This window comes from Colius striatus, chromosome 15, assembly GCF_028858725.1.
Source record: "Colius striatus isolate bColStr4 chromosome 15, bColStr4.1.hap1, whole genome shotgun sequence".
Classification (NCBI taxonomy): domain Eukaryota; kingdom Metazoa; phylum Chordata; class Aves; order Coliiformes; family Coliidae; genus Colius; species Colius striatus.
In genome coordinates, this window is record NC_084773.1 from 1717934 (window position 1) to 1745437 (window position 27504).

The following is a 27504-nucleotide window of genomic DNA, read 5'->3' on the forward strand; positions in this document are numbered from 1 at the left end:
GCTCCCTCACCTCAACAGGGAAGAAGTTTCTCCTTGTGTTTCTTTGGAACTTCTTATATTACAGCTTGTACCCGTTGCCTCTTGTCCTACATTTTAAATCAATCTTTTTTAAGCCATCCTCAGCTCAGTGACTCAACCAAAATACCACTAAGATACAGCTGCATTTGGGGCTTGAGCATGAAGTGCTTTCATTATACTTGTAAGTAAAATTACTTTTTTTTTAATTGGATGGAGCATTTCTACACCACAAATATTGAAAGTAGAGGTGAGACACGAATCCACAGGACAGACATTCCAAAAATGGTTGTTAATGTTTCAAAACTTTATTTATTTGCACAGAGACCAGATTATGAATGAAAATCCCCAGAAGAAAAAACTCTGAAGGGCTGAAATTAACTTGGCATGGGAGAATACCAGAACTTAATTAAAACTATGCCTTCTGAAAGATCAGCTGAAAATATGAACATGAACTGCAAAGTCTTTAATGATATTAAAAACCTCCATTTATTTGAAATCTGTTTCCCTGGACTTTCTTCACAAAGATTACATGCCAAAAGTGAAGGTTAATTTACAAAATCTGTCCTTAATTGAGATCTCAAAGCCTCATTTTTTTCAATAACTTTTATCTTAGCATATGATACATCCAACAGAAGCCTCTTTAGTTATATTGGGTCTGTTGTGGAAGATAGTGAGAGGAATGACTGATTGAGCAAATTGAGTTTCAGGATGCAGTTATGAGACTTATTGATTCAGGCACCTACATCTTGAAAAACCCTTTAGGTATTTGGAATAGTTGTAGCTTGGTTTGCAATCTCATCACTGTCTAGCATAAATATAAGGCAATCTGAGGAACAAAGATGACCATGCCTTCACATACAGTAACTGAAAGCTGTCCTGTACACAGGCTGTTTGGTGTTATGGAGCTGCCTTTGTGTGAGGGCATTTGTTTCTCCTCTACTGATGACACCAAACTGGGAGCACTGGCTGATTCCCCAGAGGCTGTGCTGCCATTCAGTGGGATCTCGACCAGCTTGAGAGTTGGGCAGAGAGGAACCTCCTGAGGTTCAACAAGGACAAGGGCAGAGTCCTGCAGCTGGGAAGGAACAACCCTCTGAACCAGGACAGGCTGGGGGTGAAACTGCTGAAGAGCAGCTCTGCAGAGAGAGACCTGTCAGTCTTTATTGATAATAGACTAAATATGAGCCAGCAATGTGCCCCTGTGGCCAAGAAGGCCAATGGCAGCCTGGGATGCATCAAGAAGAGTGTGGGCAGGTCAAGGAAGGTTCTTCTCCCTCTCTACTCTGCCCTGGTGAGGCCTCATCTGGAGTCCTGTGTCCAGTTCTGGGCTCCTCAGCTCAAGAGGGACAGGGAACTGCTGGAGAGAGGCCAGTGCAGGGACACCAAGATGATCAGGGGACTGGAGCATCTTTCATATGAGGAAAGGTTGCGGGACCTGGGGCTGTTCAGTCTGGAGAAGAGGAGACTGAGGGGGATCTCATTAACATTTATAAATATCTAAAGGGTGGGTATCAGGAGGTTGGGACATCCCTCTTTTCTATAGTAGCCAGCAACAGGACAAGGGGTGATGGGATGAAGCTGGAACACAAAAAGTTCCACTTAAACATAAGAAAAAACTGTTTCAGTGTTTCAGTGAGGGAGCCCTGGCACAGGCTGCCCAGGGAGGGTGTGGAGGCTCCTTCCTTGGAGATCTTCAAGACCTACCTGGACACCTTCCTGTGTGACCTGATCTAGGTGACCCTGCTTCTTCAGGGGGGTTGGACTGGATGATCTCTAAAGGTCCCTTCCAACCCCTACCATTCTATGATTCTATGATTCCAGCATCCCTCAGCCCTCCCTGACTGTATGCCCAAGGTGAAACCATCAATAATTTGTGCAACACAGCAGTTAGAAAGTATAAACCCCTGCCTATGGGTGGTCCTGTGTTATACACACACCCTCACACAGGACTTGATGGGTCAAAGGAAGGTCTTGTCATCTTTTGCCCTGCTGTGGAGATTTCACCTTCCTATTCACCTTGAAATTGTTTGCCTGAGATGTATACAATATCCACAGCTTGTAATTGAGTGGATGAGGTATTGAGATAGTCTGACAGCCACATTTACAACGGGACTTCTTTCAATAACGTGTGTTTTTACCTGTTGTGCCTGTTTCCTTGAGCCTCTCGCCTATCTCATTGTTTTATAATGATGCCTATGCCCTATTTACATGTGCCAATACAAACCCACTGCCTTCTGAAGGTTTTCCCATATCAGAGCTGATATGAAATTCCACAAACCTGTTTGAAAATGACAGACAAAGGCATGGAACATAGATTTTATAGCATTTTTACTGTGTAGCTCCTTGGGCTTTTCAGAGGCAAACCAGACTGGGCACTGACCTCACAGTTGAAGATCTGGTTTACTGAAAATTCAACCAGGGAGGAAAGTATCATTCTCACTGCATCACTTGGGTAGACACACTTGAAGTATGTTAAAGCTTTTAGCAGTATTGCTGGGGATCTGTTCTGTTCCTTTATCTCAGCTAGTGACTCATACTGCAGTGCAACCAGAGACATCACATTCACATCACCTATGAGCTTATTATTCAGGTCAAAGTAATTGTTGGCATGTTAAAATACTTCACTGAGTACTTCAGACGTCATTGATGAAGTATTAGAATTTTCCTTTGAACCAAATCTCTTTAGCCTAAATCAGCTTAATACATCCACAAAATCACCCTGGCTCCCTTATTAATACTAGTTCTAATAATAGGGCTTTCTTTGTTCTTCTGGTTTTGTAACAGCTGGCAGGGTGTGTGTTTGCAATCTCAAATCTTATCAGAAGGCGCATTTCTACACCATCACAAGATAAACAGCACTGGGGCCCTGTAGCACCTTCCAGCCTGCTTTCAGACTGAGATTTGCTAATGGAATCTATTGCCAAAAGTAGGGAAACATTTTCAGTAGGACTGGTAGGTTAAGAAGAGAAGCTGGGTGATTTGGACCAAGAGTAATAGTGAGTAACGTAGGGCACTAGAAAGTCCATTTTTCCCCCACTCTTGATTAGATTTTCTGTGTAAAATTCATGCTTTATATTAAAGTTCAACTTCTTTAGTTTTCAAGCAAAAAACAGACACAAAACTTCTGGAATTTTCTGGTCACAGAAAGTATGAAAACTGCTTTTCTGATAAAACATGTTTTTTTAAAGGTGGCTTATCCTTTCTTTTGACAAGAGTACTCTAACTGCTTATACCAATAGTCTATTTGGTGAACTTTATCACACTAGTATCTGCAGGCTATAATTAAAGAGACTTCACAACTCACCATTTTCTCAGATATTTTCTTGCCTAATAACATGTAAGAGGAGAGCAAGACCAGCGAGTGAGAAGAAGTAAGGTGCAGAGCACACAGTACCAAATCCCATGATGTGTTCACACAAATAGTAATGTCCAGCCTGTTTCTACATTTCAGAAATGTTCTGCCTTCAAATGTGTTCACTGATATCTAGTTAAATTAAATCCATCTCTTAAGTTATGCTGCTGTTTTGCAGGGATTGGCTTTCATTATGTGCAGCTTAGTTACAGTAAGTTTCTGCTGCAACAGTGAGGCTTTTTTTTCCCCATTAACTGCCACTAAACCCCTGTGACTGGCCTAGTGATATTCTGTCAGTCTGCACGTTTCTATCAAGCATGTTTTATTTCATTATCTCTCAAATTCTCTTTAAGACATATCACAGAATCTCAAGGGCTGGAAGGGACCTGGAAAGCTCATCCAGTGCAACCCCCTGCCAGAGCAGCACCACCTAGAGCAGGGCACACAGGGACTCATCCAGCTGGGTTGGAATGTCTCCACAGAAGGAGCCTCCACAGCCCATCTGGGCAGCCCCTGCCAGCACTCCCTCATCTCAACAGGGAAGTTTTTCTTTGTGTTTCTTTGGAACATATTCCAACTCGTACCCATTGCCCCTTGTCCTGTCATTGGCCATCACTGAGCACAGCCTGGCTCCAGCCTCCCAACACCCACCCTTTATGTATTTGTAAACATTAATGAGGTCACCCCTCAGTCTCTTCTCCAAGCTGCAGAGCCCCAGCTCCCTCAGCCTTTCATCACAAGGGAGATGCTCCACTCCATCATCTTTGTGGCCCTGTGCTGAACTCTCTCCAGCAGCTCCCTGTGTTCTGGAACTGCGGACCCCAGAACTGGACACAATATTCCAGATATGGTCTCATGAGGGCAGAGTAGAGGGCAAGGAGAACTTCACTTACTAACCACAACCCTTCTAATACACCCCAGGATGCCATATGGAACCATTGTCACAGGACCCACTCAGGCAAATAAGTCTTAATGTGTTTCTTCCATAAATTATGCCATGTGATTGGAGAAACTCATGAAGACTTTAGTTTAAACCCAGTAAGTCAACCTGTGTAACACATTTCTGGCAATTAAAAATAAGAAAAAAGTAGAAAAATGTCAGCCCAAACTTCTAACAAAGTATTCTGCTCCTTTTTCAAAACAGCCTCTCCATGGCCAAGCTGTGTGTGGGTGACAAGGTTGATTAAACTGTGGAAGAAGGGCAAATGGGATGAAGCTGCAGGGGGACTTTTATGTATCACTTTCCTACATCCATTAAGATATTAAATTGAAGCAAGGTGAAATGATTGTTTAAATAGAAGTTTCCATTAATCCTATCAGTGTTTCTTCTGTTTGGGGCATGACACAGCTGTGAAAGTGTACTGAAGCTGAGGGAGAGTGTTTATTGCAGCAAGCAAGGGCAGGACATATCTAGAGAGTATGGAGTAAGTAGGATTTGTATATCCTTTGCCTTTAGCAAATGCTGGAGGATGGTTTAGTTACATCTGTCTCCATCTACTTTATAATGGTATTTTAATTTGGAAATGCTTGACTAATTACAGTTTCATTGTGTTAGTTTTTTAAAATGCTTTTTTAATTACAGTAGCTTAATAAACAGTCTCATGTATTTCTTAGGTATCTGTGTGATATCTTGGAATGGCTGCAATGTTTCCTCTGTTTCACTTAGTCTGGCTGCTGGAATTTAAACATATTCATTAAAAAAGGTTACAACATTTTATAAATCCATATATAATTACAGTTTTCATTTTCTCTTTTCTGTTGTCTGTAGAAGTAAGCTGGAAACTTGCTACAATTCTGTGGTGGGAAGGCAGTCTGGGCTATGTTTGCACCAGCCTGGTTAATGAGAAGGCAAGAATGGAGCTACAAATTTAGAAATGAAACACAACTCTTTGGATGCAAAGTGACTGACAGGGCTGGCAGGTATTCCCTTTGGCTACAGGCTGTGACTAAGAAGTGTTCTGTTACTAGCTGAGAACTAGAGAACTTCTAGAAAGGAGGTCACAATTTTGCTTGGGTTTTGTTATGACTTTGATCTTTCAAACAGAACTAAGCTTCCTGAAGTTACTCTCTTGCTTCAAAGCATACAGGTCAGACTTCAATAATCTCTTTATAATGACTGAGAGGTCTGCTCACAAACCAGTGGAGGAGAACATGCATGTACACATGCACATGTACACTAAAGCAGCTACTCCCAAATCTTTCTGAACTCTCCTCACAGTCTGCACCACTGCCACAGTTCAATGGCTTTCTTTGGCAGGATCTCCCAGTGCTCCTTCCCTGGCTTTTTCACTCTTTTGCACATCCCTGGATTTCTGCAGTTACATTATTGTTTGTACTCTCTTCTTTCCTATTTCTCCTTTTATCCCCATTGCACAGGTCAGCAGCACTGCCTCTGTTTGCCTATTGATCCCCACGGTACAGGCTTAACTTGAATGTTAACACACCTCACCAGCTGGGAAATGCAATATCAGAATATGGATTTAAAATATAGAGTGTTCTGGTTTGTAGCCTGTCACTCATTCTCTTAATTTAGATGATTTTTTTTTCCCTTTAAAGGTGCAATTTGGATATAAACTTAATTAGAAATTCATTTAAAGTAAGGGTTGTTTTAAGGAAATCAAATTCTCCCTATCTGCCAGCAAGATTCTCAATGAAAGGCTTTTTGTTAGTGTGTTTGTGGTGTTTGTTTTTCCCCCTAGCCCTTTGTGTGAACTGGTATACTGGGGAAGCCAATTACTGGAGATCAGCTTTGAGATGTTTTAAAGCTGTAAAATCTATTGCAAGAATTATTTGTAATCATCTCAGTGTATTTGCTGGTAATGTATTTGTTTACATTTCCTAACATTTTTGCAGTGGATTGTCAGTTTGATAATCAATTTTCCATGAACTTCCAGGGAATTATCAAACCTATCACAGCAGTCACTTCTTTGAATGTTGTTTTGGCTTTCTGTGCCATTCTCTTTCTCTCTGTGCCAAAGATACAATAGCTGTGGATCAGGCAAATAAGGATGGTCGTGAACGTGTGGCACCTGGTGAAGGAATAGCACACAATTAGTGCCAGGCACTCCATTGAATGCTGATACATTCCTTTCCTCATTCATGTATTTTAATGAAGAAATTGATGTTTGCTTCTCTGTTTCCTATTTACAAGTATTTGAACACCTATATGAGAAAGTTCAATACCCTCCTCCTGTTTCCATGTCTGAAAAAACCCAGCCATTCTCAGAACACTGATGTGAACAGAACAAGCCTTTTAACAAACAGCAGCACTATGACTGAGCCATCTGGTTGTGAAGGATTTCGATGGGTATTTCTGATCTCTGCTAGCACAATTAATGCCATATCACAAACAATAGTCTACTCATGTTTGTTGCCGTTACCGGCAACATGGCCAGGCTGCCCAAACGGATCACTCAGCTCACTGATTGCTGAGGGGACAAGATCACTGCCTACTCAGTATGGATGATGCTTTGTTCCAGCTTTATTGCTTGTGCCATGCACTTTTATCTGCTAGCACAAGCACCTCCTTTCTGACTCTTCAGTACTCTCTGCCTCTCACGTCACAGCCCAAGATCTTCCAGGCACCTACAACATCTTCCCTTCCCTAAGCTCGATGACTCCAGCATCCTGTGGCATGGGCTGATACATGACATGTCTGCCCAGCACACGTGCCATCTGAGCCAGTTGCTTGAAGATACAAACAGGTGCTGGTTGTGTTCCACTTCACTGCCCAATCTCACCAATAGTTAAGTGACCCCAGCTGGATCAGCGTCACGGCGAGCGCTCCATAGAACATGCCAACCTGCAAGAGAAACTCAGTAGACCGTTCGACTCCTATTTCTGGCCGTATCCATTTTGTCAGGACCCACTGCTGGGTTCCCTCCTTTTCTACACAAGCATACCCTCAGCCCAGGCACCTAAGCCTCCATTCTGATTCCCACTCCCCAGTGTCGATTTGCCACAATTTGACTGCTGGTAATTTATCTATTGCTACCTGCTCTTGCTCCCTAAACTGTGTTTGAGCCAGTTTGGGTCCTGACCCTCGAACAAAGTGGTTAAGGACGTACAGACAGCGCATTAAAATATCATGTTGCCTATCGAAGGGAGTTCTATGTCCCATGCTCTCCCCCTCACTAAGACAGCTGAGCTGTACTTTAAGCATAGCGTGAGCACATTCAACAATCACCTGTCCCTGGCTATTGTGAGGGATACCGTGCACCAGTTTAATCTGCCAGGTTGGACAGAATTCCTGTGTCACATGGGAGGTGTAACAGTTGTCAGTTCTGATTTGTTCAGGACATCCTAGGACGTCTCTGCATTGTAGCCAGTGCCTAATCATATGGCACGCTAGGGCTCTGTGCATGGGGGTAGCTAGTATGTAGCCACTGCAGTGTCAATGGTGACATGGAGGTGATGGTTGGGGTGAAAGAGCTCATAAATTGTGACATTTGTTTGCCCCTGGAATATTGGTGTGACTGTTGATGTGTACAATAGAGCAGGGGGCAGCATGAGTTTGTAAAGCATTCAATATGAGGTCTGCTATACTGGTAGAGGCACAAATGGCTCGTGCACATTGTTGAACTAGTTCAGCAACGAATCTCAAGTTGGTGATGATATTGAGTGGTGTTGAATGCCATGCCTCCAGGGCAAGGGCGGCAGCCTTGGCCTCTAGATACTGCACTGATTTTGTGGCGTCAGTATGCAAGATTTTCTCCCATCTGTCTCCCTGTTCCCACACCACTGCCGCTGTGTTGGGCTTTGATGAGGCATCTGTAAAGACAATGGGGCCTTCCACCAGCGCCGTGGACAGCTGCACGTCAGGTGTGCACTGCACATTCCGCAGCAAGTGCAACAGCAGGTGTTCTATCGGGCCAGAGAGCTGACCAGTAAAACCTGCTAAGGCATTTTGAAGCTCCCACTCCATCTGAAACATGTTTTCCATTGTGCAACTGAAACAGGCAACATAAGGACAGTTGGGTCCATTCCTGACAGTTGCCATGCACGCTGTCTTACCTGTCTAATCATGGCTGTGCATACTCGAGTCCAAACTCTCCATTACCACGCTCGTTTGAGCCTCCTGATCCCTACAAGTTCTCTCCTCTGTCCACGCTTTCTGCCTCTTCCCATGGATAGTTTCCTGCACCATCAACCAGACCTGTTTCGCCTGTACTGCCTTAGACAGAGTCCTCTTAATCTCCCTCCATGTTTTAAGATCCTGGTCCATCCCCTTGGTCACTGCCAAAGCAGCCTGCAGCATCTCCTCCTCTACCTCTGTCCAATTCTCCATGGGTGCCTGTAACACACCCTGCCTCTGCAACCATAGGATGCAAGCGGCCGTGGGCACACAGTGAACCCGCCCACCCACCTCAAGTGCAACTGCCTTGAGCACCTTAATCACTTGTTCCATCTGTGCCATGGCCACAGACATCCCGCGTTCCGCAGATCACATCGGGGTCACCATATGTTGGCATTACCGGCAACATCGCCAGGCCGCCCACACAGATCACTCAGCTCACTGACCACTGAGGGGACAGGATCACTGCATACTCAGTAGGGGTGATGCTTTGTTCCAGCTTTATTGCTTGCACCATGTGCTTATATCTGCCAGCACAAGCACCTCCTTTCGCTCTGCCCCGTGCCTGCCTCTTCAGTAGTCTCTGCCTCTCGCATCACAGCATCACAACCCGAGATCTTCTGGGCACCTACAATGTTTTTGTAGATGTACTAGAAATAGCATCTGTTTTCACTATGGTAGACTAGCTGCTTGGTAAAACCAAACAGCAATCTTGAGAGTTATACAAAAGAGATGACTGAAAATCTGGGCATTAATGCAGTTATGTTGAACGCAGCATTTACTAGCTGAGGGAGGCTCAACCCAGTTAATTCTACTAATCTGGGACAGACGTTTTCAATCTGTCATATCTTCATGATATGGGTTGTACCTTCATGATCCAAACAAGTGATTACTAATGTTAAGAGGTAAGGTATGATGGTTGATCTGAATAATGTCTATTGAAATGATGGAATACTTCTCTTTTTTAAGTAGTTGATTCTGTTCTTTCCGAAAACTCAAGCACAGTCACTGACATCTATTTCTTTGTGTTCATGTCTTGCAGAGTTCTTCATGGCCTTGACACCTAGCAGGACTTTCTGTGAATAAAAGAGCCTGGACTCTGGAACACAGTTAAGGTGTACCTGTATTCTGTCTCTCAGGTAATGCTTTTCACTCGTGTCCAAAAATAACATGTGTCCAACCTATGCTGGTCAGCTTTGTTATAAAATGAATGATGTCAAATTGTGTTTTGTCACATATCTGAAAATCACCTCTCTAACATTCATTGAAGGATTGTATTTTCACCTCTCCAGTGTTTTTGGGAAACTTGACCTGATAAAGATCTGTCAAGTAACAAAACATGACTTTACATGGTAAAGGTTTTTACTTGCTTCATTCCCCAAGAACATTGTGATGTACTGAAAGAAATAGTAAATTCTAGTGTTCACATTTCATGTGCCTGGATTGAAAACCAAATGAACGGGCAATGGAACTGAGCTCCTTTCTGATCCTTCCACTCCACTGGGTTTCCTTTGAGTGAGAGTAGTGTTAAAATGACTTCTCTGTCATTTTGTAATTGTCACCCCCTCCTCCCAATAAAACACAGTCTTTGCACAGTTGTGATTCAAATACAGCTAGAAATTCTGTGTGCAGTGGCATGCCAACATTATGCCAGCCTGAACTGGGGTATATTCACCTGTGTCTGGCAGCACAGCAGATAGCAATTACAAAACAAAAGAGGGACATTTCTCTCTAGGTACCTTTCTTTCCAAAGGCCCTACACAGCTTAACCCTGTGAGACAGTTATTTAGAATTTGTATTCTCTTCACTGCTGTCTGATATTAGCCCTGGAAATGAATTGGGAACTGAGGGAAATGCAGCTTTCTGTGGTCTGAGCATGTAAAATAGAAGCACTTCACTGCAGTGTGAGTGAGGACAAAGATGTTTCTCCTAGCTATCTACTTTTACCAGAGGCAAACTCTTTAAAATGATAGACTTCTGAGCACTGCTTAAGAGGCCTTTTTGTGAATTTATCTAGTATGAGTGAGAGCTACTTGATGGGGAGATATTGCAGGTATTGGGTGTTTAACTGCATTCGAAGTACTCCCTACATGTTGCAGCAAGATCATTTCAGTCTTAAAAATGATGCAGTGCTACAGTAATGCCAACATCTAAATCATAGATGCCTGTGAAAAGGCAATATGTTGTCAGAGAGTGAGAAAAAAAAAACCCATAGAGCTGCTGAAGAACACAAATATTGTTCAGTACTAGTGGTGAATGGCTATACCTGTAACAGTAATATATAAACCCTTAGAAGCTTACTGTATGCTGCAAGATGCTACCACTCAAGCAAGATAATTCAGACAACCACATTCATCATCCTATTTTAATATGGGGTTTTTTTAAGGCTATAGTCACAGCTAATTGTGAGCCTTCAGGCTCACTACTGGATATAAGACAAGGCTGTGCTACCTCACTAATGAACTGAGCTCTGTAAAATATATCCCAATGAAGGATTCCTGGAGACAGAGACATCAAATTCAAGGGTTAATTTGCTGCATAAACAAAACACTGGCTGAAACTCTTACAGCGTGCTGCAAACTCATCTATTTTTATGACTTAACCTTTACTGATCTGCATCTGTTAATCAGCTCTATTATGCAGCTGCTATTTATGTTTACAAAGCTATAACTGAATGTCCTTGGTACTAAAGATGCAAGATATTTGGATTCTGGTTTTAATCATATTCCTTGATGGTGATGTCCTCACCTCTTGGATGAGGCCAGCTAATCTATTTGCTTCCTACTGAGAGAGGTCTGTTGCTACAATACAGTGACTCAGCTAATCTAAATCCTTGACTGTTCTGCCTGAATTTGAACATTTCACAGAATTTTAAGGTATATGGAACCAAAACAAGATTTTCTGTAGAAATATGCTATTTCAAAAGAAAAATGATATTGATTCCACAGAAAACTAGGTAATAAAAATTTTAGGCATTGAACTTGAAATCTCCCCCATAGCTTTCAGAGTTGTCAAAAATGCTGCTGTCTCACAGCTAATTACCACTGTAGGATTCCTACTGTAGAGGAACCCACCCGTGTTTGCACGATGAATTCCCTTGTATGCTATAGAGGCAGCAGCTGTTGTGGGAGGAGGCAGCTCTCACACTGAGATGTTCTTCTTGAAAATGTCCTGCCAGATGTCAAAATTATTTATTTACTTATTTACTGGGGGAGAGAAATGAGTATAACTTGGGTGTCTTGTGTTGTAACAGATGGCAGAGAGAGAGGTGTACACCCTTGGAGCGATGCCCACGTTTCTAGATTGGAGCTAACATCAGTGAAATAAGTCAGCTAAATGCATTTTGAATAAGATCTAATGTCTTGTTTCAAGAGAGTCTTCTTTAAGGGTTCTTATCTCAGCTCTAATTTCCCATCTTATGACATTTCACATGTTCTTCCATGCTTTGATTTTCACTCACAGGCTGTAGTAGTTATTTTGTGAAGGAGCAGGTGGTTAGGCTTTTCATCCCAGACCATTGCAAAATGCTGTTTGTTCGAGTCTAAATTTGAGGTATTAGAGTGAACATCTTGGTAGGAACTCAGCCAAGCAAAGGTCAACGTCTGATTGTGTAACTTCTAGATATATAAGGTTTGGGGAGTTTCATAATCTATTATATTGCTTTTTAAAAGTGCTAATATTAATCCCTGCAAGCAAAGAAATACTGTGTAAGCAAGAGCAATATAACTTAGTTTCTGTGCTTAATTTTCCTTGTGAAATAAAAGAAAACTAATGAGAATAAGAATATTTTAGCACAGTAGTTCTGTAAAGGATAGGGAAGGGAAAGCATTACAGAACTTTTAAAAGGTATTGTAGCATTTCTGAGTGTCGAATGTCAGAGATTATCTCTTGTTCTCTTGCAGTTCTGTAGAAGAAATGGAGTTAATCTCTAAACCCTAAAATGATTGTAAGAAAGGGCATGCTTAAAGCACCCTTGGTGTGGTTTAAAACATATAGTTAGTGTAATGCAATTGTGTGGTGAAATGGCTGTAACATATCAGAAGTTGGAGAGTGTTCCTGATTTGATAAGGCATTCAAATCTTGATAAAGACCTAAATCTGTTGCTGTGTCTTGCACTTTCATCTTTTAGTCCCATTGAATTTCATATTGGAAAGGAGGTTTCTTTCAATTCTCATTCATCCATGGTCTCTGAAAGGAGTACAGCACTTGATGAAACATAGCATTTAAAAATTGATGTGACAGTTTTAAGAGTAGTTACAGCACATTAACAACCATTACGTTACGAGTTCAATTCACAGCATCATATAAACATGTCACTGTGGTGCACTAGTCTTCTTGCCAATAAAAATATATTGGGTAGCTTGGTATCCACATTTTGTATAGCTGGTTTCAGATGGTTTTAACTAGGAACATCATCAAAATTGGCTTTTAGAAAGCATTCAGACATGTATTTTATGTCCAACTGATTATTAGTGGGCTATACATCAATAAGCAGAGTAGAACATATGCTTAAGATTGTGCTGCAATTTTACTCAGTCTTTGTGATCAGTCCAGCAATTATGCAGTGGAACAGAAGTCTTTCTCAACTGCAATGAAGAACTTCTGTTTTCTCATGAGCAGGCAACTAAAGCAGCTGCACTTCTTTATGTTTATATAGTGGTGTAGGCCACAAGAATATTTCAGGGCATATGATCATTATAGAGATGATGACAGAGTGCTTCCCTCAATACAAAACATGCTACAGAATGATTTATATAATACCAAATTTCCTTAGTTAGTACTAAAGTTACTCTGGTTACACATAGAAACACAGAATGGTGGGGGTTGGAAGGGACTTCTAAATATCATCTAGTCCAACCTCCCTGCTCAAGCATGTCCCACCTAGACCGGGTGACACAGGAACACATCCAGGTGGGTTTGAAAACCTCCAGAGAAGGAGCCTCCACACCCTCCCTGGGCAGCCTGGGCCAGGGCTCCCTCACTGAAACACTGAAATAGTTTCTCCTTAAGTTTAGGTGGAACTTTTTGTGTTCCAGCTTTTGTCCATTACCCCTTGTCCTTTCACTGGACACAACAAAAAAAAGTGCTGCCCCATCATCTTGACAAACATCTTTTAAATACTAGTGAGTATTAATGAGGTCCCACCTCAGTCTCCCCCAGGTTAAGCAGCTCCAGGTGCCACAGCCTTTCCTCCTAAGGGATGCTTCAGTTCCCTGATCATCTTGGTGGCCCTGAAGATTACCCGTTATAAGCAAATACATTGGACTACCATTTATTGTGCACTCTGGGTAGATTTAATCAAGGGTTTAGCACAAAGTTGTCAGCATGCACACAGGCAACCTGAATGCAAGAGAAATGTCCTTGCTCTCTTGGCCTTGCTCTGCAGTTCTGTAAAAAGACATTCAGGCTTTTAAATCTCTGTAAAGGAGAATCTGTAAATTCAATATATTTGTAAAAAGAGCAGAGGATGTTTTGGCTGTTCATTGAACAACAGTTTGTCCAATTCATATGTTTTTAATGAGCAAACTAGCTTCACAGTACACTGTACTAAACTTGGATTTTTCAGATGGCTTGTGCTGTTTGTTCTTATTTTCTTGTGCTAGGCTAAAAATTCTTAGGTAAAATTTTCACTGCATAGAAAATGGATGATATCAAGCTCTCTACAGGCAGCAAAATGGAAACAGTATACTGAAGAAACCCATGAACAGATAAGTGACAAACCCTACATAGAACTTTGAAGAAAATTACAATGGTGTGTGTGGCAGCATTGCAAGGAGTGATACAAGAGACCTGACAACTTCAAACATGGGGCTGGCTGCTGCTAACTGCAGTGAGAATGTCCAAAGTTTTGGAAACCTCCAGAATGCTTCTGAGCACACATTCAGACTACAGGAGTTAAAACTATTGTTTTGAAATTAGTAAGTCTCCATTGCTTAAAAAAAGAATGTCTCTAAAGGTTTTAGTAATATATCTTCAATGCTGTTGTACAAAGGTGTCTGGGACACAAGGTTTCAGGTTGAGAAATGGTTGATTGACACTTGAGGGACAGAAATAAAACCACAGGTTTAATATGGAATTAATAGTGTATTTCCTTAGTTAGGAGTCCCAACCCTTGTGATTTATAAATGATGTAGTCAGCATTTGTGACTGAAATGTTGGCATCTGCCAATCGTTTGCAAAAGATTCAAAACTGAGTGATTGTGTTACTTTTTAGGCCTACACTGTATTGTATTAAATATAGCTGGTCAGAAGGCAATTTTGTAGTAAAGTACTGGCCTTACCCTCTATACTAAGGCCCAAAACTGTGAAGACCTACAGAAACATTTGCTTTCCTACATTAGGAGTTTTGAATTACCCTGTGAATACAGTTGTTTCTACAAACTGTTCCTTTCAGAACAGAATTCATAGGTGTGGATTTCCACACTTCTGACAATCTCTGATTCTCAACCTTGCAACTGTATCCTACTGTTACTATGTATTTGCCAGTAAATCACATATTATAACTGTGTTCTTATGTATTGCATAGACATCTGCCCTTCATGTTTTAAAAGTGTATTTAAAATAGACAAATGAATGAGTGCATGACCAGCTGGCTGGATGAGGGGAGAGCAGCAGATGTCATCTACCTTGACTTCAGCAAGGCTTTGGACACTGTCTCCCATCACATCCTCATTAGAAAGCTCAGGCAGTGTGGCTTGGATGAGTGGATGGAGAGCTGGCTGAATGACAGAGCCCAGAGGGTGCTGATCAATGGCACAGAATCAAGTTGTAGGCCTGTGGCCAGTGGAGTTCCACAGGGATGGGTTCTGGGGCCAATCTTGTTCAACATCTTCATCAACCACCTGGATGAGGGGACAGAGTGACCCTCAGCAAGTTCCCTGCTGGCACCAAACTGGGAGCACTGGCTGATTCCCCAGAGGCTGTGCTGCCATTCAGTGGGATCTCAACTGGCTTGAGAGCTGGGCAGAGAGGAACCTCCTGAGGTTCAACAAGGACAAGTGCAGAGTCCTGCACCTGGAGAGGAACAACCTCATGCACCAGTACAGGCTGGGGATTGACCTGCTGGAGAGCAGCTCTGCAGAGAGAGATAAACTAACTATGAACCAGCAATGTGCCCTCATGGGCAAGAAGCCAATGGCATCCTGGGATGCATCAAGAACAGTGTATCCAGCAGGTCAAGGGAGGTTCTGCTCCCCCTCTGCTCTGCCCTGTTGATGCCTCATCTGGAGTCCTGTGTCCAATTCTGGGCTCCTCAGCTCCAGAGGGACAGAGAACTGCTGGAGAGCACGGAATTTTCTTTGCAGGGGTGTTATGTGGTTTGAAATTTAAGGAAACAGTGCCCTAGAGCCTTTGGCTCATGTACTGGCAAGAAGACAAAGTGCCCTGTTTGACACTGCACAGCTTGGTTCAGTTGGGTCACAGAGGCATTTGGAGATGACAGCCTTTCCTCCCACACTCCTGCTAACCTTCCATTGGGGGTGCTAGGGGCAAGGGAGAAGCCTCTGCGTGGAGAGCAGAGACTGAGTGGTTATTAGCTGTGCTGCAGGGACAGGAGCAGAAGAGAGCACAGCAGGCTGCTTTCTACTGCCTTCTTCCATTCTATGCAGCCATCAGATCCTCTCTGTGAATGCAGGAAGAATTAGTACAGTGTATTTTGTGCCAATACAGAGCTGTTTGAATCGGTATGCTCATAACATGTGACATCACTTAAGGCCAGATAAATATTTACTAAACTCACGTAAAGAAAACACAGAGAACCCTTATGTCTTAATACATTTAACAGTTTTGCATAGCACCCTGCAAATATTTTCATTTAGTATTTCAGTTAGTGTTTCAAGTTCCTGTTGTGGTTTTTTGTGAACTGTCTATAAAATAGAAGTAAAATCTCCTGACATGATTCAGAACACAGGTAGGTAGGCATGAAATGTTATTAATACAAAGGAAACAGTCTAGGTAATAAAAATTGAGATGCTTAACTGACCACCTAAATAACAATTTGGTTAATTTTTGTTCTCTGTTCATGTTCATAAGGCAAACTTTTGGGAAGGGAGGATCATGCTGATTTGGTGTCCTTTCTAAAGTTGTAGCTGAGGCACACCCGGTGTGCTCATTTCTGTCACATTCTCATATGGTTCAACTGTACTTCTGCCACCTTGGACAAGCAAATGCAAGGAGGATCAGAAATAGAAAGCTGACATGTTTTTCCTTCAGGGATATTGCAGCAGCAGGTGTTCTGGGAGAATTCAGTGAAGCTGTCTAATGAAACTAAGTAAAAGCGTGGGACCGCTGGAATAGGTCCCATGAAGTCACCTCCCAGAGAAGTCCCTATGATGCATTTGTAAAACTGCACATTGGAAAACGAGATTTATGTTTTAAATACAAATGTTAGAACATAGAAAAGGGTCACCTTTATAAGAAATACATCATGGGGGAAATACAAGTTTGAAAGGTGACTAATTTAAAATGGGTGACATTTCGTGAGTAGCAAATCCATTTCCATGAGGACATTTCCCTTGCACTACCAGAGCACTAATGCAAGTGACCTCTTTAGTGCTCATGAGATCTTAGACTAATGTGATTACTGTAGCTATCTGAGTTGGTACATAGCTTTTAAGGGAGAAATGTTTCTAAAATCAGCTACAAATAAACACACAGAGAAGGATGTGCAGTGATATCATCAACATCATGTCTGTTTGGTGACTCAGATATGTCCTTCAAGACAGGTGACGTGTTGGATGTCACCTTTATACACTGCATAACATCCTTAGTGTATAGCAAACATCCACTTCATCCCATGTTTCTGTTGTATTTTCTTTATCTCTGCAACAAACAAGTGCCATATGTCTATGGAGTTTGTAAGAAAAATTTTTACAACCTACTAGCATGTGTTTAAATAAATGATGAGGCTTTTAAAAAGCCTCAGAATGCTGATCTCTCCAAGGATCACCAGGCAATATGCTGAAGTCCAGAAGAGTACTTTCTGTGGATGACTTCTTTTCAGCACAGAGATTCTGTTTAGCATTTATCATGAAAATAGGTCTAAGTGCCTGCTGTTCCAGGCTTGGTTACATTGACATGTGTCAACAATGTTCTTCTCCCTCCGTTCTGGCTTGTTCCCATTTTCAGCAGGACAGTGCTTTGAGAAATGTGTAGATCACTTTTCCAAGGCAACCTGTACGAGCATGGCCAGCCCTCTTGCACACCCCATGGAGAAAGTAGGCATCTGCTTTCTCCCTTCTTTCAGCCTGAACTGGATATGCAGACCTGAACTAACATTGAAATGAATGCATGAGATAAATGGATATACATGAAACATGATTCACTCAAATAAGGGAAGGTTTTCTTCTAAACATATGATGTGTAGAAATCCATGGGGCTTAAAGCATGTATTAGCACCTAAAAGGCAAAGAAAATCTTGCCTGCATTCTTCTCATTTCCCATATGTATTGCTGTGTGCCCAACACAACGTACAGCATACAGCCTGAGAAGATTAGTCAGTTTTGCTCAGTTAAATGTAGTGACATTTTTGTAGACTTGGATATTTTTGTAGATGGATAGCTGGAAACAGGAGCTCTTATACAGTTTTCATTTAAGATGTACTAGATTCAATCTGCCCAAGTGAACAGGTATCCCCATTTCTAGCATGTGTAACTTGAGCATTTCATTTCCACTGCACACAGCTCTCAGAAAGTTACATCTCTAAAATGCTGATATCATTTTAAGAGGCATTGGACCAGCCTAAAGTTTAACTTTGCACTATAATAGCAAATGAATATGAAATCAAATCATACTGGTCCTGACCTGCCTGTAAATTTTGTTATCTTTGTTAACATGAACCCTTCTGTAGTTGTTCCTGTGTTAATATCAGTATGTAGGTGTGATAAGTCATTACTGTACTGTCAGGATCTTAATCCTTTGTTTTCCTTTTACACTCTCAGTTTGCCAACATAACTAATCCCTAGTAATTTGATTCTTCTTTCACATTGTGATTTCAGTGTTAAGAAACAAAACAGGGTTTAAAATTGCTATTGTACTCTCTGCTTTTGATATTGACTCGATTTAGGACTCTTGTCATTGAACATACCAGCTATTCAGTATCCCCACTCCCTAACAGACATGGCTATGAATAGCAGGTTGGACAAAAAGTGCTGTTAGTTCTTTTTTGGGCAGTTTTATGTACAATTAAATTTGGCAAGCTGCATTTTTGGACAAAGGTTTCCATTTACAGTAACAACAATGCTACGTGAAGGATTCTGCTCTTTGTTTTACTCTGGACTGGGGACCAAGTTCTTTGACACTTTGGCTAAATTCAGTTACCAGTTACCTTAGTGCAGTTTAGGATTTACAAGGTTGTTGCAATATACCATGGGATGTTTTAAGAAACCTCTGAAGTCTATAATTTAAGGACAACTGATATTTAAAGAAAACTTTAGTCAGCAGAGTGATCAAATAAACAAAAATAATCCCAATGTCAAAAAAAACCCCTAAGTACAAATTTCTGAGAAGATGCTCTTAGAGGATCATGCAAAGCAAACAAATTGTGTAAACTAGGAAATGCCTTCTATTCTGGTGTTTTGCATCACTGTGGCATCTGCTGAATGCACATTGGGGGTGAAAAGCTTCTGTTGCTTACCCAAACCTCTAACAGTGTGGGAAACCATAAAGGGCAATCTCATCAGAGCCTGTTGGCTGTGATTACAATTAGAATCAGTCTGTGTCTTCTCAAAGTAAATGTATGTCTGGACTGAGAATACACGAGCAAGCTTTCCTGTCCTACAGATAGGAATTGGATTTCATCAATCAGAAAACAAGCTTTCCACACGAAAACTTGACAAGGATACATCTTGCATCACTGAAAGTGGAGCAGCCTAAGCCCTCTGTTTAATAATTTTTTGTTCTGTTTTATAGTAATGGATCCTGACATTCAAACCACCCCTATCATTTCCCTTTACTAGATCTACCTTGCCTTCATAACCAGGAGTGCAGCTGGCACTGAAGATAGATTTCTGCCCTGTAGCAGAGACCAGGTTAATACTTTTCTGTTAATGTGCCCAGCAAAACACAATACAATTTGTTCTGCTCTGCTTAATCGGGCTGAGCAAGGCTGACTGCTCTTGGTCAGGAAAAGAAGCTGGTTGTGAGTGTGTTCAGGAAGCTGTCTCTGCCCAAAGGGGAGGCCTTTTTACACAACTCCCCTTTTGAGCTAGAAGAGTAATTTAAAAAATGCCTAACTATCATTTTTCAGTGTCAGACTGGTTGTGAGTTTTTCAGCAATCTCTTGACAGGGAAGAAAAACAGTTTCTATTGTATAAAATCTCATCTTTTTAAAGGTTTAAGCAGGCTCTTTTTCTTCACTTTGGCCTCTTGCTTTTTCAATGAGAAGGGTGGGGGCATTTGTCAGTAAAACTATACAGGGGAAGGAGGAGTGGAACAAATCTTCAGTCGTATGATTGTCATCATCTTTGCACATGTACTGTCAGTGGCCATAGTACATGTGCACTTGCCATAGTGAACTGCAACGATCTACCTCTGTCTGCAGGTGACTTCCTTCTATGTCCCGTGTTGTAGGTGAATTGCTCACATTACTGTGCTTGCACACACTCTTCTTAGCAGGATGAACATCTCCAAAGCACCTTAATGCTACTGAGAGACAATTCTCTCTCTCGATCCCAGTAGACCTAAGTTTATAGACGTAAGCACAGTTCCACAACTTCTCTGGCAGTGGGGACTGTGGATTGGTGACATGACAGGAACATCCTAATGGCAGTCATAGGCCAGGAGAATTACACTTGCTTAACTCCCTGTGCTCTAAATGCACACAGCTGTACCTCTTTGTGGCCTCTACCCTGGCTTTGTCAGAACAACCATTTCCCCCTGTGTGTCTAATGGTGTTTAGAAGTAGAAGGTGTTCACATTTTCTTTCATTTTGTTATTGTATAATACATGACCATTTCTACTTTCAATGACTTGTTACAAACTCCTATGCAGTTTATACCTTTGAGCACCTAAACTTTAAACTGTGAAAGCGTTAGCATCAGCACAGCTTTATCAAATCTCAAAGAAATTGCTGTGTGAATTTACTGTGTGTCATCTTAGGCCACCTGTTACATGCAGCATGGCCTGAAGGGATGAACTACAAAGTGTTCTGTCATTCTGTGTATCTTGGATAAAAGTGCATGTCATAACCATAAAGGCTGAGTTATGTATTTCACGTTAAAGCACAGAGTGATTATCCCAAAACCCAGGGGAAAGAGAATTCAAATCACTCTTAAGGAAAGCCTGCAGATTTTAAGACACTTAAAAGCAGCCCATTGACAATGTTCAATTGGCTGATGATCCACAGCACTTTGTCTTTGTTAAACTGTTGATTAGTTGAAGTTTTTTTTAACTAAAAATCACAGAATGGTGGGGGTTGGAAGGGACCTCTAGAGATCATCCAGTCCTACCCACTTCTAAAGCAGGTTTCCCTCTATCAGGTCACACAGAAACGTGACCAGGAGAGTTTTGAAAAGACATACCCTCTCACCTGTTTATTACTAAGAGGGTTCCCACGTGTGTGTTTGTGTTTGGGGCGGGAGGGGGGGCGGTTCTGTGTGTGCTGCCTGTGACCGCTCTCACCAGCACAGCTCAGGTCTGAGCGCGGCTCTGCTGCCGCTCTCCCGCAGGCTCCTGCGGGCAGCAGCCGAACTCGGGCTGCAGCGTGTCTCAGGTGCTCTCTATGTCGCGGCTGCTCCCGACTGAGCGACTTCAGCCAACACAAGGGCTGTTCCAACTGCTTTTTGCTCTTCAACTTCATGGCAACGCTACCCATTGCCGCGCTGCCGAGCGCTGCATACAGCCGTGAACAGCTCCACTTCGAGGGCTGCCGGTGCTGCTCTTCGTGCCCCGTGTTATTTGTGGATAGACGAAAGCATTTAGTGTTAGAATATAAGTAAAACTTAATTCACACCTGCACTGAAACCGGGCCTCGCTCCCCGACTCCGGGAGCGCATGTTCGCGGTGCCACGCACCGACTCCAGCGCACCAGGACCGGCCGAGCGGTTTCTCACCGCTGTCACAGCTCGGGGGGCGCGTTACAACGGGATTCCCACCCCAGGAAGCCGCTGCCGAGGACAGGTCGCTGCGGTTGGCACCGCACACCCGCAGCTCCGGGCACTGCGGCCGAGCGGGGCCAGTGTGTGGCGAGCCCCGGGGGGTGCGGGGCGAGGTGCGGGGCGGGCGCATCCCACCCCGCGGGGTAGCGCTGTATCCCCGCCCCCTCCCCCTCGCGGTGCGTTGCGGTGCGGTGTCGCGGCGCTGTGTCCCCGCCCCCTCCGCCGCGCGGTGCGGTGCGGTGTCGCGGCGCTGTGTCCCCGCCCCCTCCGCCGCGCGGTGCGTTGCGGTGCGGTGTCGCGGCGCTGTGTCCCCGCCCCCTCCGCCGCGCGGTGCGTTGCGTTGCGTTGTCGCGGCGCTGTGCCTCCGCCCCCTCCGCCGCGCGGTGCGTTGCGGTGCGGTGTCGCGGCGCTGTGTCCCCGCCCCCTCCGCCGCGCGGTGCGTTGCGTTGCGTTGTCGCGGCGCTGTGCCTCCGCCCCCTCCGCCGCGCGGTGCGTTGCGGTGCGGTGTCGCGGCGCTGTGTCCCCGCCCCCTCCGCCGCGCGGTGCGTTGCGGTGCGGTGTCGCGGGGGCGCGCGGCTGCCCCCTGGAGGCGCGCGGGAGCGGGCGGCGCGCGCGAGCCGGCGGTGGCCGCGCTGCTGCTGAGGGGAAGGCAGCGCCTCGCGCCGCGGCCGCCAGTGAGGCTGCGACCGACCCCGCACCGCGGACCGCAGCGGCTCCGCGCCCTCCGTCCCGCTCCTCGCCGCAGCTCTCGCCTTTCCCTCGCCCGGCCAGATGATGAACTTTCTGCGGCGCAGGCTCTCGGACAGCAGCTTCATCGCCAACCTGCCCAATGGCTACATGACCGACCTGCAGCGGCCGGAGCCGCAGCAGCCGCCGCCGCCGCCGCCTCCCTCCGCAGCCTCCTCGGCCCCGGCCGCCGCCTCCCCGGCCGCGGAGCGCCGGCAGCCGCCGCAGTCGGCGGCCCCCCAGCAGCAGCAGCATCAGCAGCCGCCGCCGCCGCAGCAGCAGTCAACGGGCAGCAGCTTCTTCAGCTCGCTCTCCAACGCCGTGAAGCAGACGGCGGCCTCGGCCGGGCTGGTGGATGCGTCCTCCGCCGTCTCCGCGGCCGTCGGCAGAAAGTTCAAGGTGCTGCTGGTCATCGACGAGCCGCACACGGACTGGTAGGTGCCTTCACGCCTCTGCATGCCCGTCCGCACCACCTCCCCTTCCCCTCCCGCGCACTGCGGTCCCTTCTGCCCCGCGGGCCCCGTCCCCGCTCGGCGCCCGCCGTCCCTTCCCCGGCAGATGGAGGCTCACCTAGGGGCGGCGAGACCCCCGCGGGCGAGGCTGCCGGGCCGGCGCTGGAAAGCTCCAGCTCTCCGCCCGCCGAGGCGGCAGCCGCGGGGATGGAGCGAAGCGGTACGGACTGGGAGAAGGAGCAAAAACCGGCAAACCCCGCAGCGCTGGATGGGGACGGAGGGCTGGAGCTTTCCAGCAAGGCGCTAAATAAAACGTATTTACCGCCCTGATAAAGCACATCCCGGGTTCTCTTGCGAAATACATAACTCTTGTATAGGTGCAGGTAGGATTTAGGTGTCTTAGGCACGAATTTCTGTTTTGAACTGCGTGTGGTTGTAGCGTTACGTGTGTTAATTCATATTTAAGAGCTCTCACACAGATCCCGCTGCTCCTGTTGCAGCTCCTCAGCTGCATGTTTGGTGAAGGTCCTTCAGGATATTGAGGAACAACCCGCAGTTTTACCTTAGCCCTGTGGATTTGTTAATTAGCTTCACAGGTGATGCTTTTGGAGTGGGTGTTTTGCTGCTACTAACATCCTAAAAATGTGTGATTTGACAAAAACAGAGAACTTGTAGGTCAGCTCATTTCTTCCTGTGCCTGGCTGCTCCCCGGAGGGGACGTCAGAGCTTTTTCAGACCTGTTTACCTGAAGCGTATGGCTCTGGTGGGTGCTGTGTTTTAGAGGGAGGAAGTGTAGCAATTCATCATTGGCTGACTTGTTTCCCTATAATGTGTGTTTACATGTCAAGCTGAGAATCATCTCGTCCGCTGTTGCTAAATACAGTATAGAAGGTCTGAACAGTGCCTTAAAATAATACGGAGTAAGCCAAGTGTGTTCGTGTACAGTGACATCACTCGGTAACACATTGTGGGTTTGGGGTTGTATTGTCAGCCTCTCCTGTTTCTGGCCTCACTGCCTAGATGGACTCATGCCCTTCCATCATTTCATCCAATATGCTTTAAAATGGTTCTTAAATAAAATACTTAAACCAAAACTACAAGCCTTTATGTGGCTCAGATATGTTGTTATTGTTAAGGTAGCACAACCTGTTACATTTTGGGTCTTTTTTTTTCCTTCTGTGTTTCTTTCTGTGGTTGATTTTCATTTTTTTTTTCCCCCTTTAAAAAAAAGAGAAGGTTGTTGTATCTGCTGGACTGAGGCAGCCTCTGTGCCTACGTCACGGAGATGCATCCATGGACACTGCTCACTGCCTCGCAGATGCAGCTGTCTGGTTAATATGTTACAGTGCCTTTTTGCTTGGTAAATGAAATAACTGTGTGCCTTCGTAAAGTTTGTTTCTGGTATAATTTTCCTCTATCTGCTGAAGCCATCCTATGAGTTATAAACAAGGCATGCTTTAGGTGCTTGTTAAATGCACCCCAAATTAACTAAATCTATAGGCAACAGCAAAGCTTCTAAACCCTCTGCATGGTAAATGCCACCAAGAGCATTCCAAGTAGGAGACTAGATGCAGTCACAGATGTACCCAGGGTTACTCATGCCTGCTTGGTTTTCCTTTTTGTTTATTTCTCATAAGTGACATGGATACATAGTAGTTCTACAAAGAACAGTTTGTTGTTTTTCTGGCTCAAAGGTAATAATTTGTAACAGAAGACTTAAACATAAATGTTGAAAATAAACAAATATTAGATGTGTGTGTGTTCTGATAATACATGCAGGAAAGTTTGTTCCATGCCTTTGGGAGTATGGATACTGACAGGTAATAAACTACTGTAGAATTTGACTATATGGGCTGAAATGGAATAGGTGTGAGAATCTGGGGCTAAAATAGTGAGATTGGAACTGGCAATAGATGGATGTCAATGATTGGATGTGTGTCCCCCCCCAGCTCCCCTTGTATGATGCACTGACGTGTGGGATAGCAAGATGAGGTCTGTGGAGCTGCTGTCATGTGACACTGACCAAACCCTGTCAATAGCAGGGAAACCAGTACCAAATCAATCTCCCAAAGCCTCCTGAGAAACAGTTGCAGCTGACTTACATTAATCCTGAGAGGAAGATCATTTGCTGGCTCTTGGTTTTCATAGCGTTTTGAGCTGTGGTTGTGTTTATCTTAAATTGAAAATGTATGTATTGCTTTTGGATGGCAGTTTCAATGGAAATGAAAGAATTTCAGTCTGGATCACACTGAAATCCTAATTCAGTATCTTCTTTTCAGCAAGAGGAAACACTGAGCACCTTCTTCTGTCAGCAAAGGATATTGCCTCTTACCTCTAGCATCAAAAGGACATTTTGTTTCTTATACATTTTATTTCTGTTAGAGATTGACTCATACTTGAAGTCTGAGGTTTAGTAACCCAACATTATTATTGTCACTAATGGAATCATGTGAGATATTTTACGTACAAACCAATGCTCAGTTGTTATTTGCACTTTTGAATTTGATCTCAGTGACTTTATAATTTCCCTGCCTGAAGAATTTTGTCCTATAACAAGCTTTGAAATTCTCGTTTTCAATTACTTTTATGGCATAGGATGGGGGGGAAATCGTAGAATTAACTTACCTGCACTAATTTGTTTATTCATTTCCATGAGTTCTTTAAGGAAATTGCAAATAAGGAACACTTCTTAAGGAAAGTGTGACGTTTAAGGATGATTGCAAATGCAATCATGGTGTCAAGCCATCCTCCTTTCTCTAGTAACACTCTCAATCAAAGATGTGTTAGAGCTGTGAAAGACAATTCTTTCCCTGCAAGTTCTTTGGAAACATGCAACTATATAGATAAGAGAGACCTCTAAGGGCTTCTGCTGAAGACACAACTGCAAAATACACTGATACAAATGATTGAGTAGCTTTATATATGCCTCAGTGGCAAGGGCAGAAAAGGCATGAAAACAGACCTGAGCTTTGGAGTCAACTACCAGAGACAAATCCATGACAAGCAGTCAGCCTTGGTTCTTGCTCCTCATGAAATACTTTCTCATAGACACTTTATGCAATAAATGATCCCTTGCTCCAAAGGTGAAAGCAAGTAGCTAGTGATCATTTTCACCAATTATCTTTGAAACCTTCTGTCATTCAAGAGTATCACCATAAAACCTTCTAAAGGAGACACTCCTTCAAATGCAACAGCACTATGACTTTACAGAAAGGCATTGGAAAAGCTGGTTTTGTTTTATGGCCTATTCTAAATGTGTTTTAAAGTCACGCTCTGTTTATCTGCAGCTGCATACTGAACTGGCATTTTCAATACCTTCACTAATGGCCAGAACCCTTTTCCCACTGGGCACGTCGAGTTGAGACCCTTACAAAGTGTTCAAAGACGTGGTGGATAAACATCTGATTCACAGATGGTTTGTGGATCCAAGGGAAAGCTTCAAGAACCATTTGTTAGGTTTAATAATAACTTTATGTAACAGTCTTCAATGATTCTTTTAGAGCTTTAGATATCTCTGTTTGTATCTTTACAGTGGAAGAAATTAAGTAGGAAAAAATGTGTTCAAGGTCATCGAAGAGGCCAGTGACAGAGCTGAATTAAAGTCTAGGCAGCTTGCTTAACCTTTTGTTTTAATCCTCCTTTGCTATCTTCTGGTCTGCGTTAAGTGTCCAAAATTTTCAGCTAGATGAGTTTATGTTAAAATGTAATTAATTTCCTCAGAGAATAACCATTTTGCTCTGCATACAAAATGTACTGACTATTCAGTGCTGAACAAGCAACTGATTAGAGGCCATACATCAGTGGCAAGGGGCCAAAACGCTGTGTATATAGATTATTATCTTCATTAAAAGCTTGTGTGTAATATTTAGAAAGCTGTTTCTGTATTGAAAACTATTGCTTTGTCTGTCTTGAGCTTTAAAATATGAATATAGGACTCATTGGCAATAGTGATGGAACTATAAAAAGAATCAAGTGGAAACATTTTGTTCTTGCATTTTTAAGCACGGCTCTTGTTATAAGTATCATTATCTTTTTTTTTCCCCCCCATGGAATGATGCATTTCTTGTAATGTTTACTGCCTTGGCAGTCATCTCGTGGTGGGCAGAAGAGAGAATTTCCAAATGGCTGGGACAAATGCTATACCAAGAGCAAACCTTCTGTTTTAAAATTACCAAACCATTTATGGGCAGACGTTGCTCATCATAAAGGTTTTTAGTGTGAACAATATTATTGTAGCTCAGAAAAACATTGACTTACAATACAGAAATTCACTGAAGTGAGCAGAATGGGTTTCTTGGGGTTGGGCTTTTTTTTTTCTACTAGAAGGTAGACAACAGTTTCAGTTAAAACTATGTGTGCAGGGTTTTTTTAATGTAGAAATAAATACCAGACAACTTGCATACTACAGTGCCAATTCTGTTTGGGAGGGATGGTTCAGTTGGGCATAACTAATTAGTATTTCCTTACTCCAGATGAACTTGAAAATTGTAATTTGTCTTATTTGATAGTAACATGTTGATTTTGTAACCTTGGCATTTGTTGCATGCAGTGTAAGTCTTTGGTTATTTTCCAGTTTTAGAGGGTGTCAGATTGTAGCAATGCATGAATGTGGGTAACTACTTTACCAGAGCAGTCTCTAGCCCTCTGGGATGATGCTATCTAGAAGGACAGTGTTCTGCTGTGTCCAGTTTTGGGCTCCCCAGTTTAAGACTGATAGAGAACTTCTGGAGTGAGGCCAGAGCACTGGAACATCTCTCTGAGGAGGAAAGGCTGTGATACCTGGAGCTG

General features: G+C 43.6%; 1 protein-coding gene across 1 annotated transcript in view; it reads left to right on the top strand.

Annotated features, from left to right (window-relative positions):
* The first annotated feature begins 22186 nt into the window (after positions 1-22186).
* The window catches only part of SYN2 (synapsin II), a 194097-nt gene continuing 188779 nt past the window's right edge, over positions 22187-27504 (top strand). Inside the window, exon 1 of the mRNA XM_062008103.1 lies at positions 22187-22698. Coding sequence (XP_061864087.1) covers positions 22310-22698 — 389 coding nt within the window. The 5' untranslated portion in view covers positions 22187-22309. The remainder of the gene's footprint in view (positions 22699-27504) is intronic.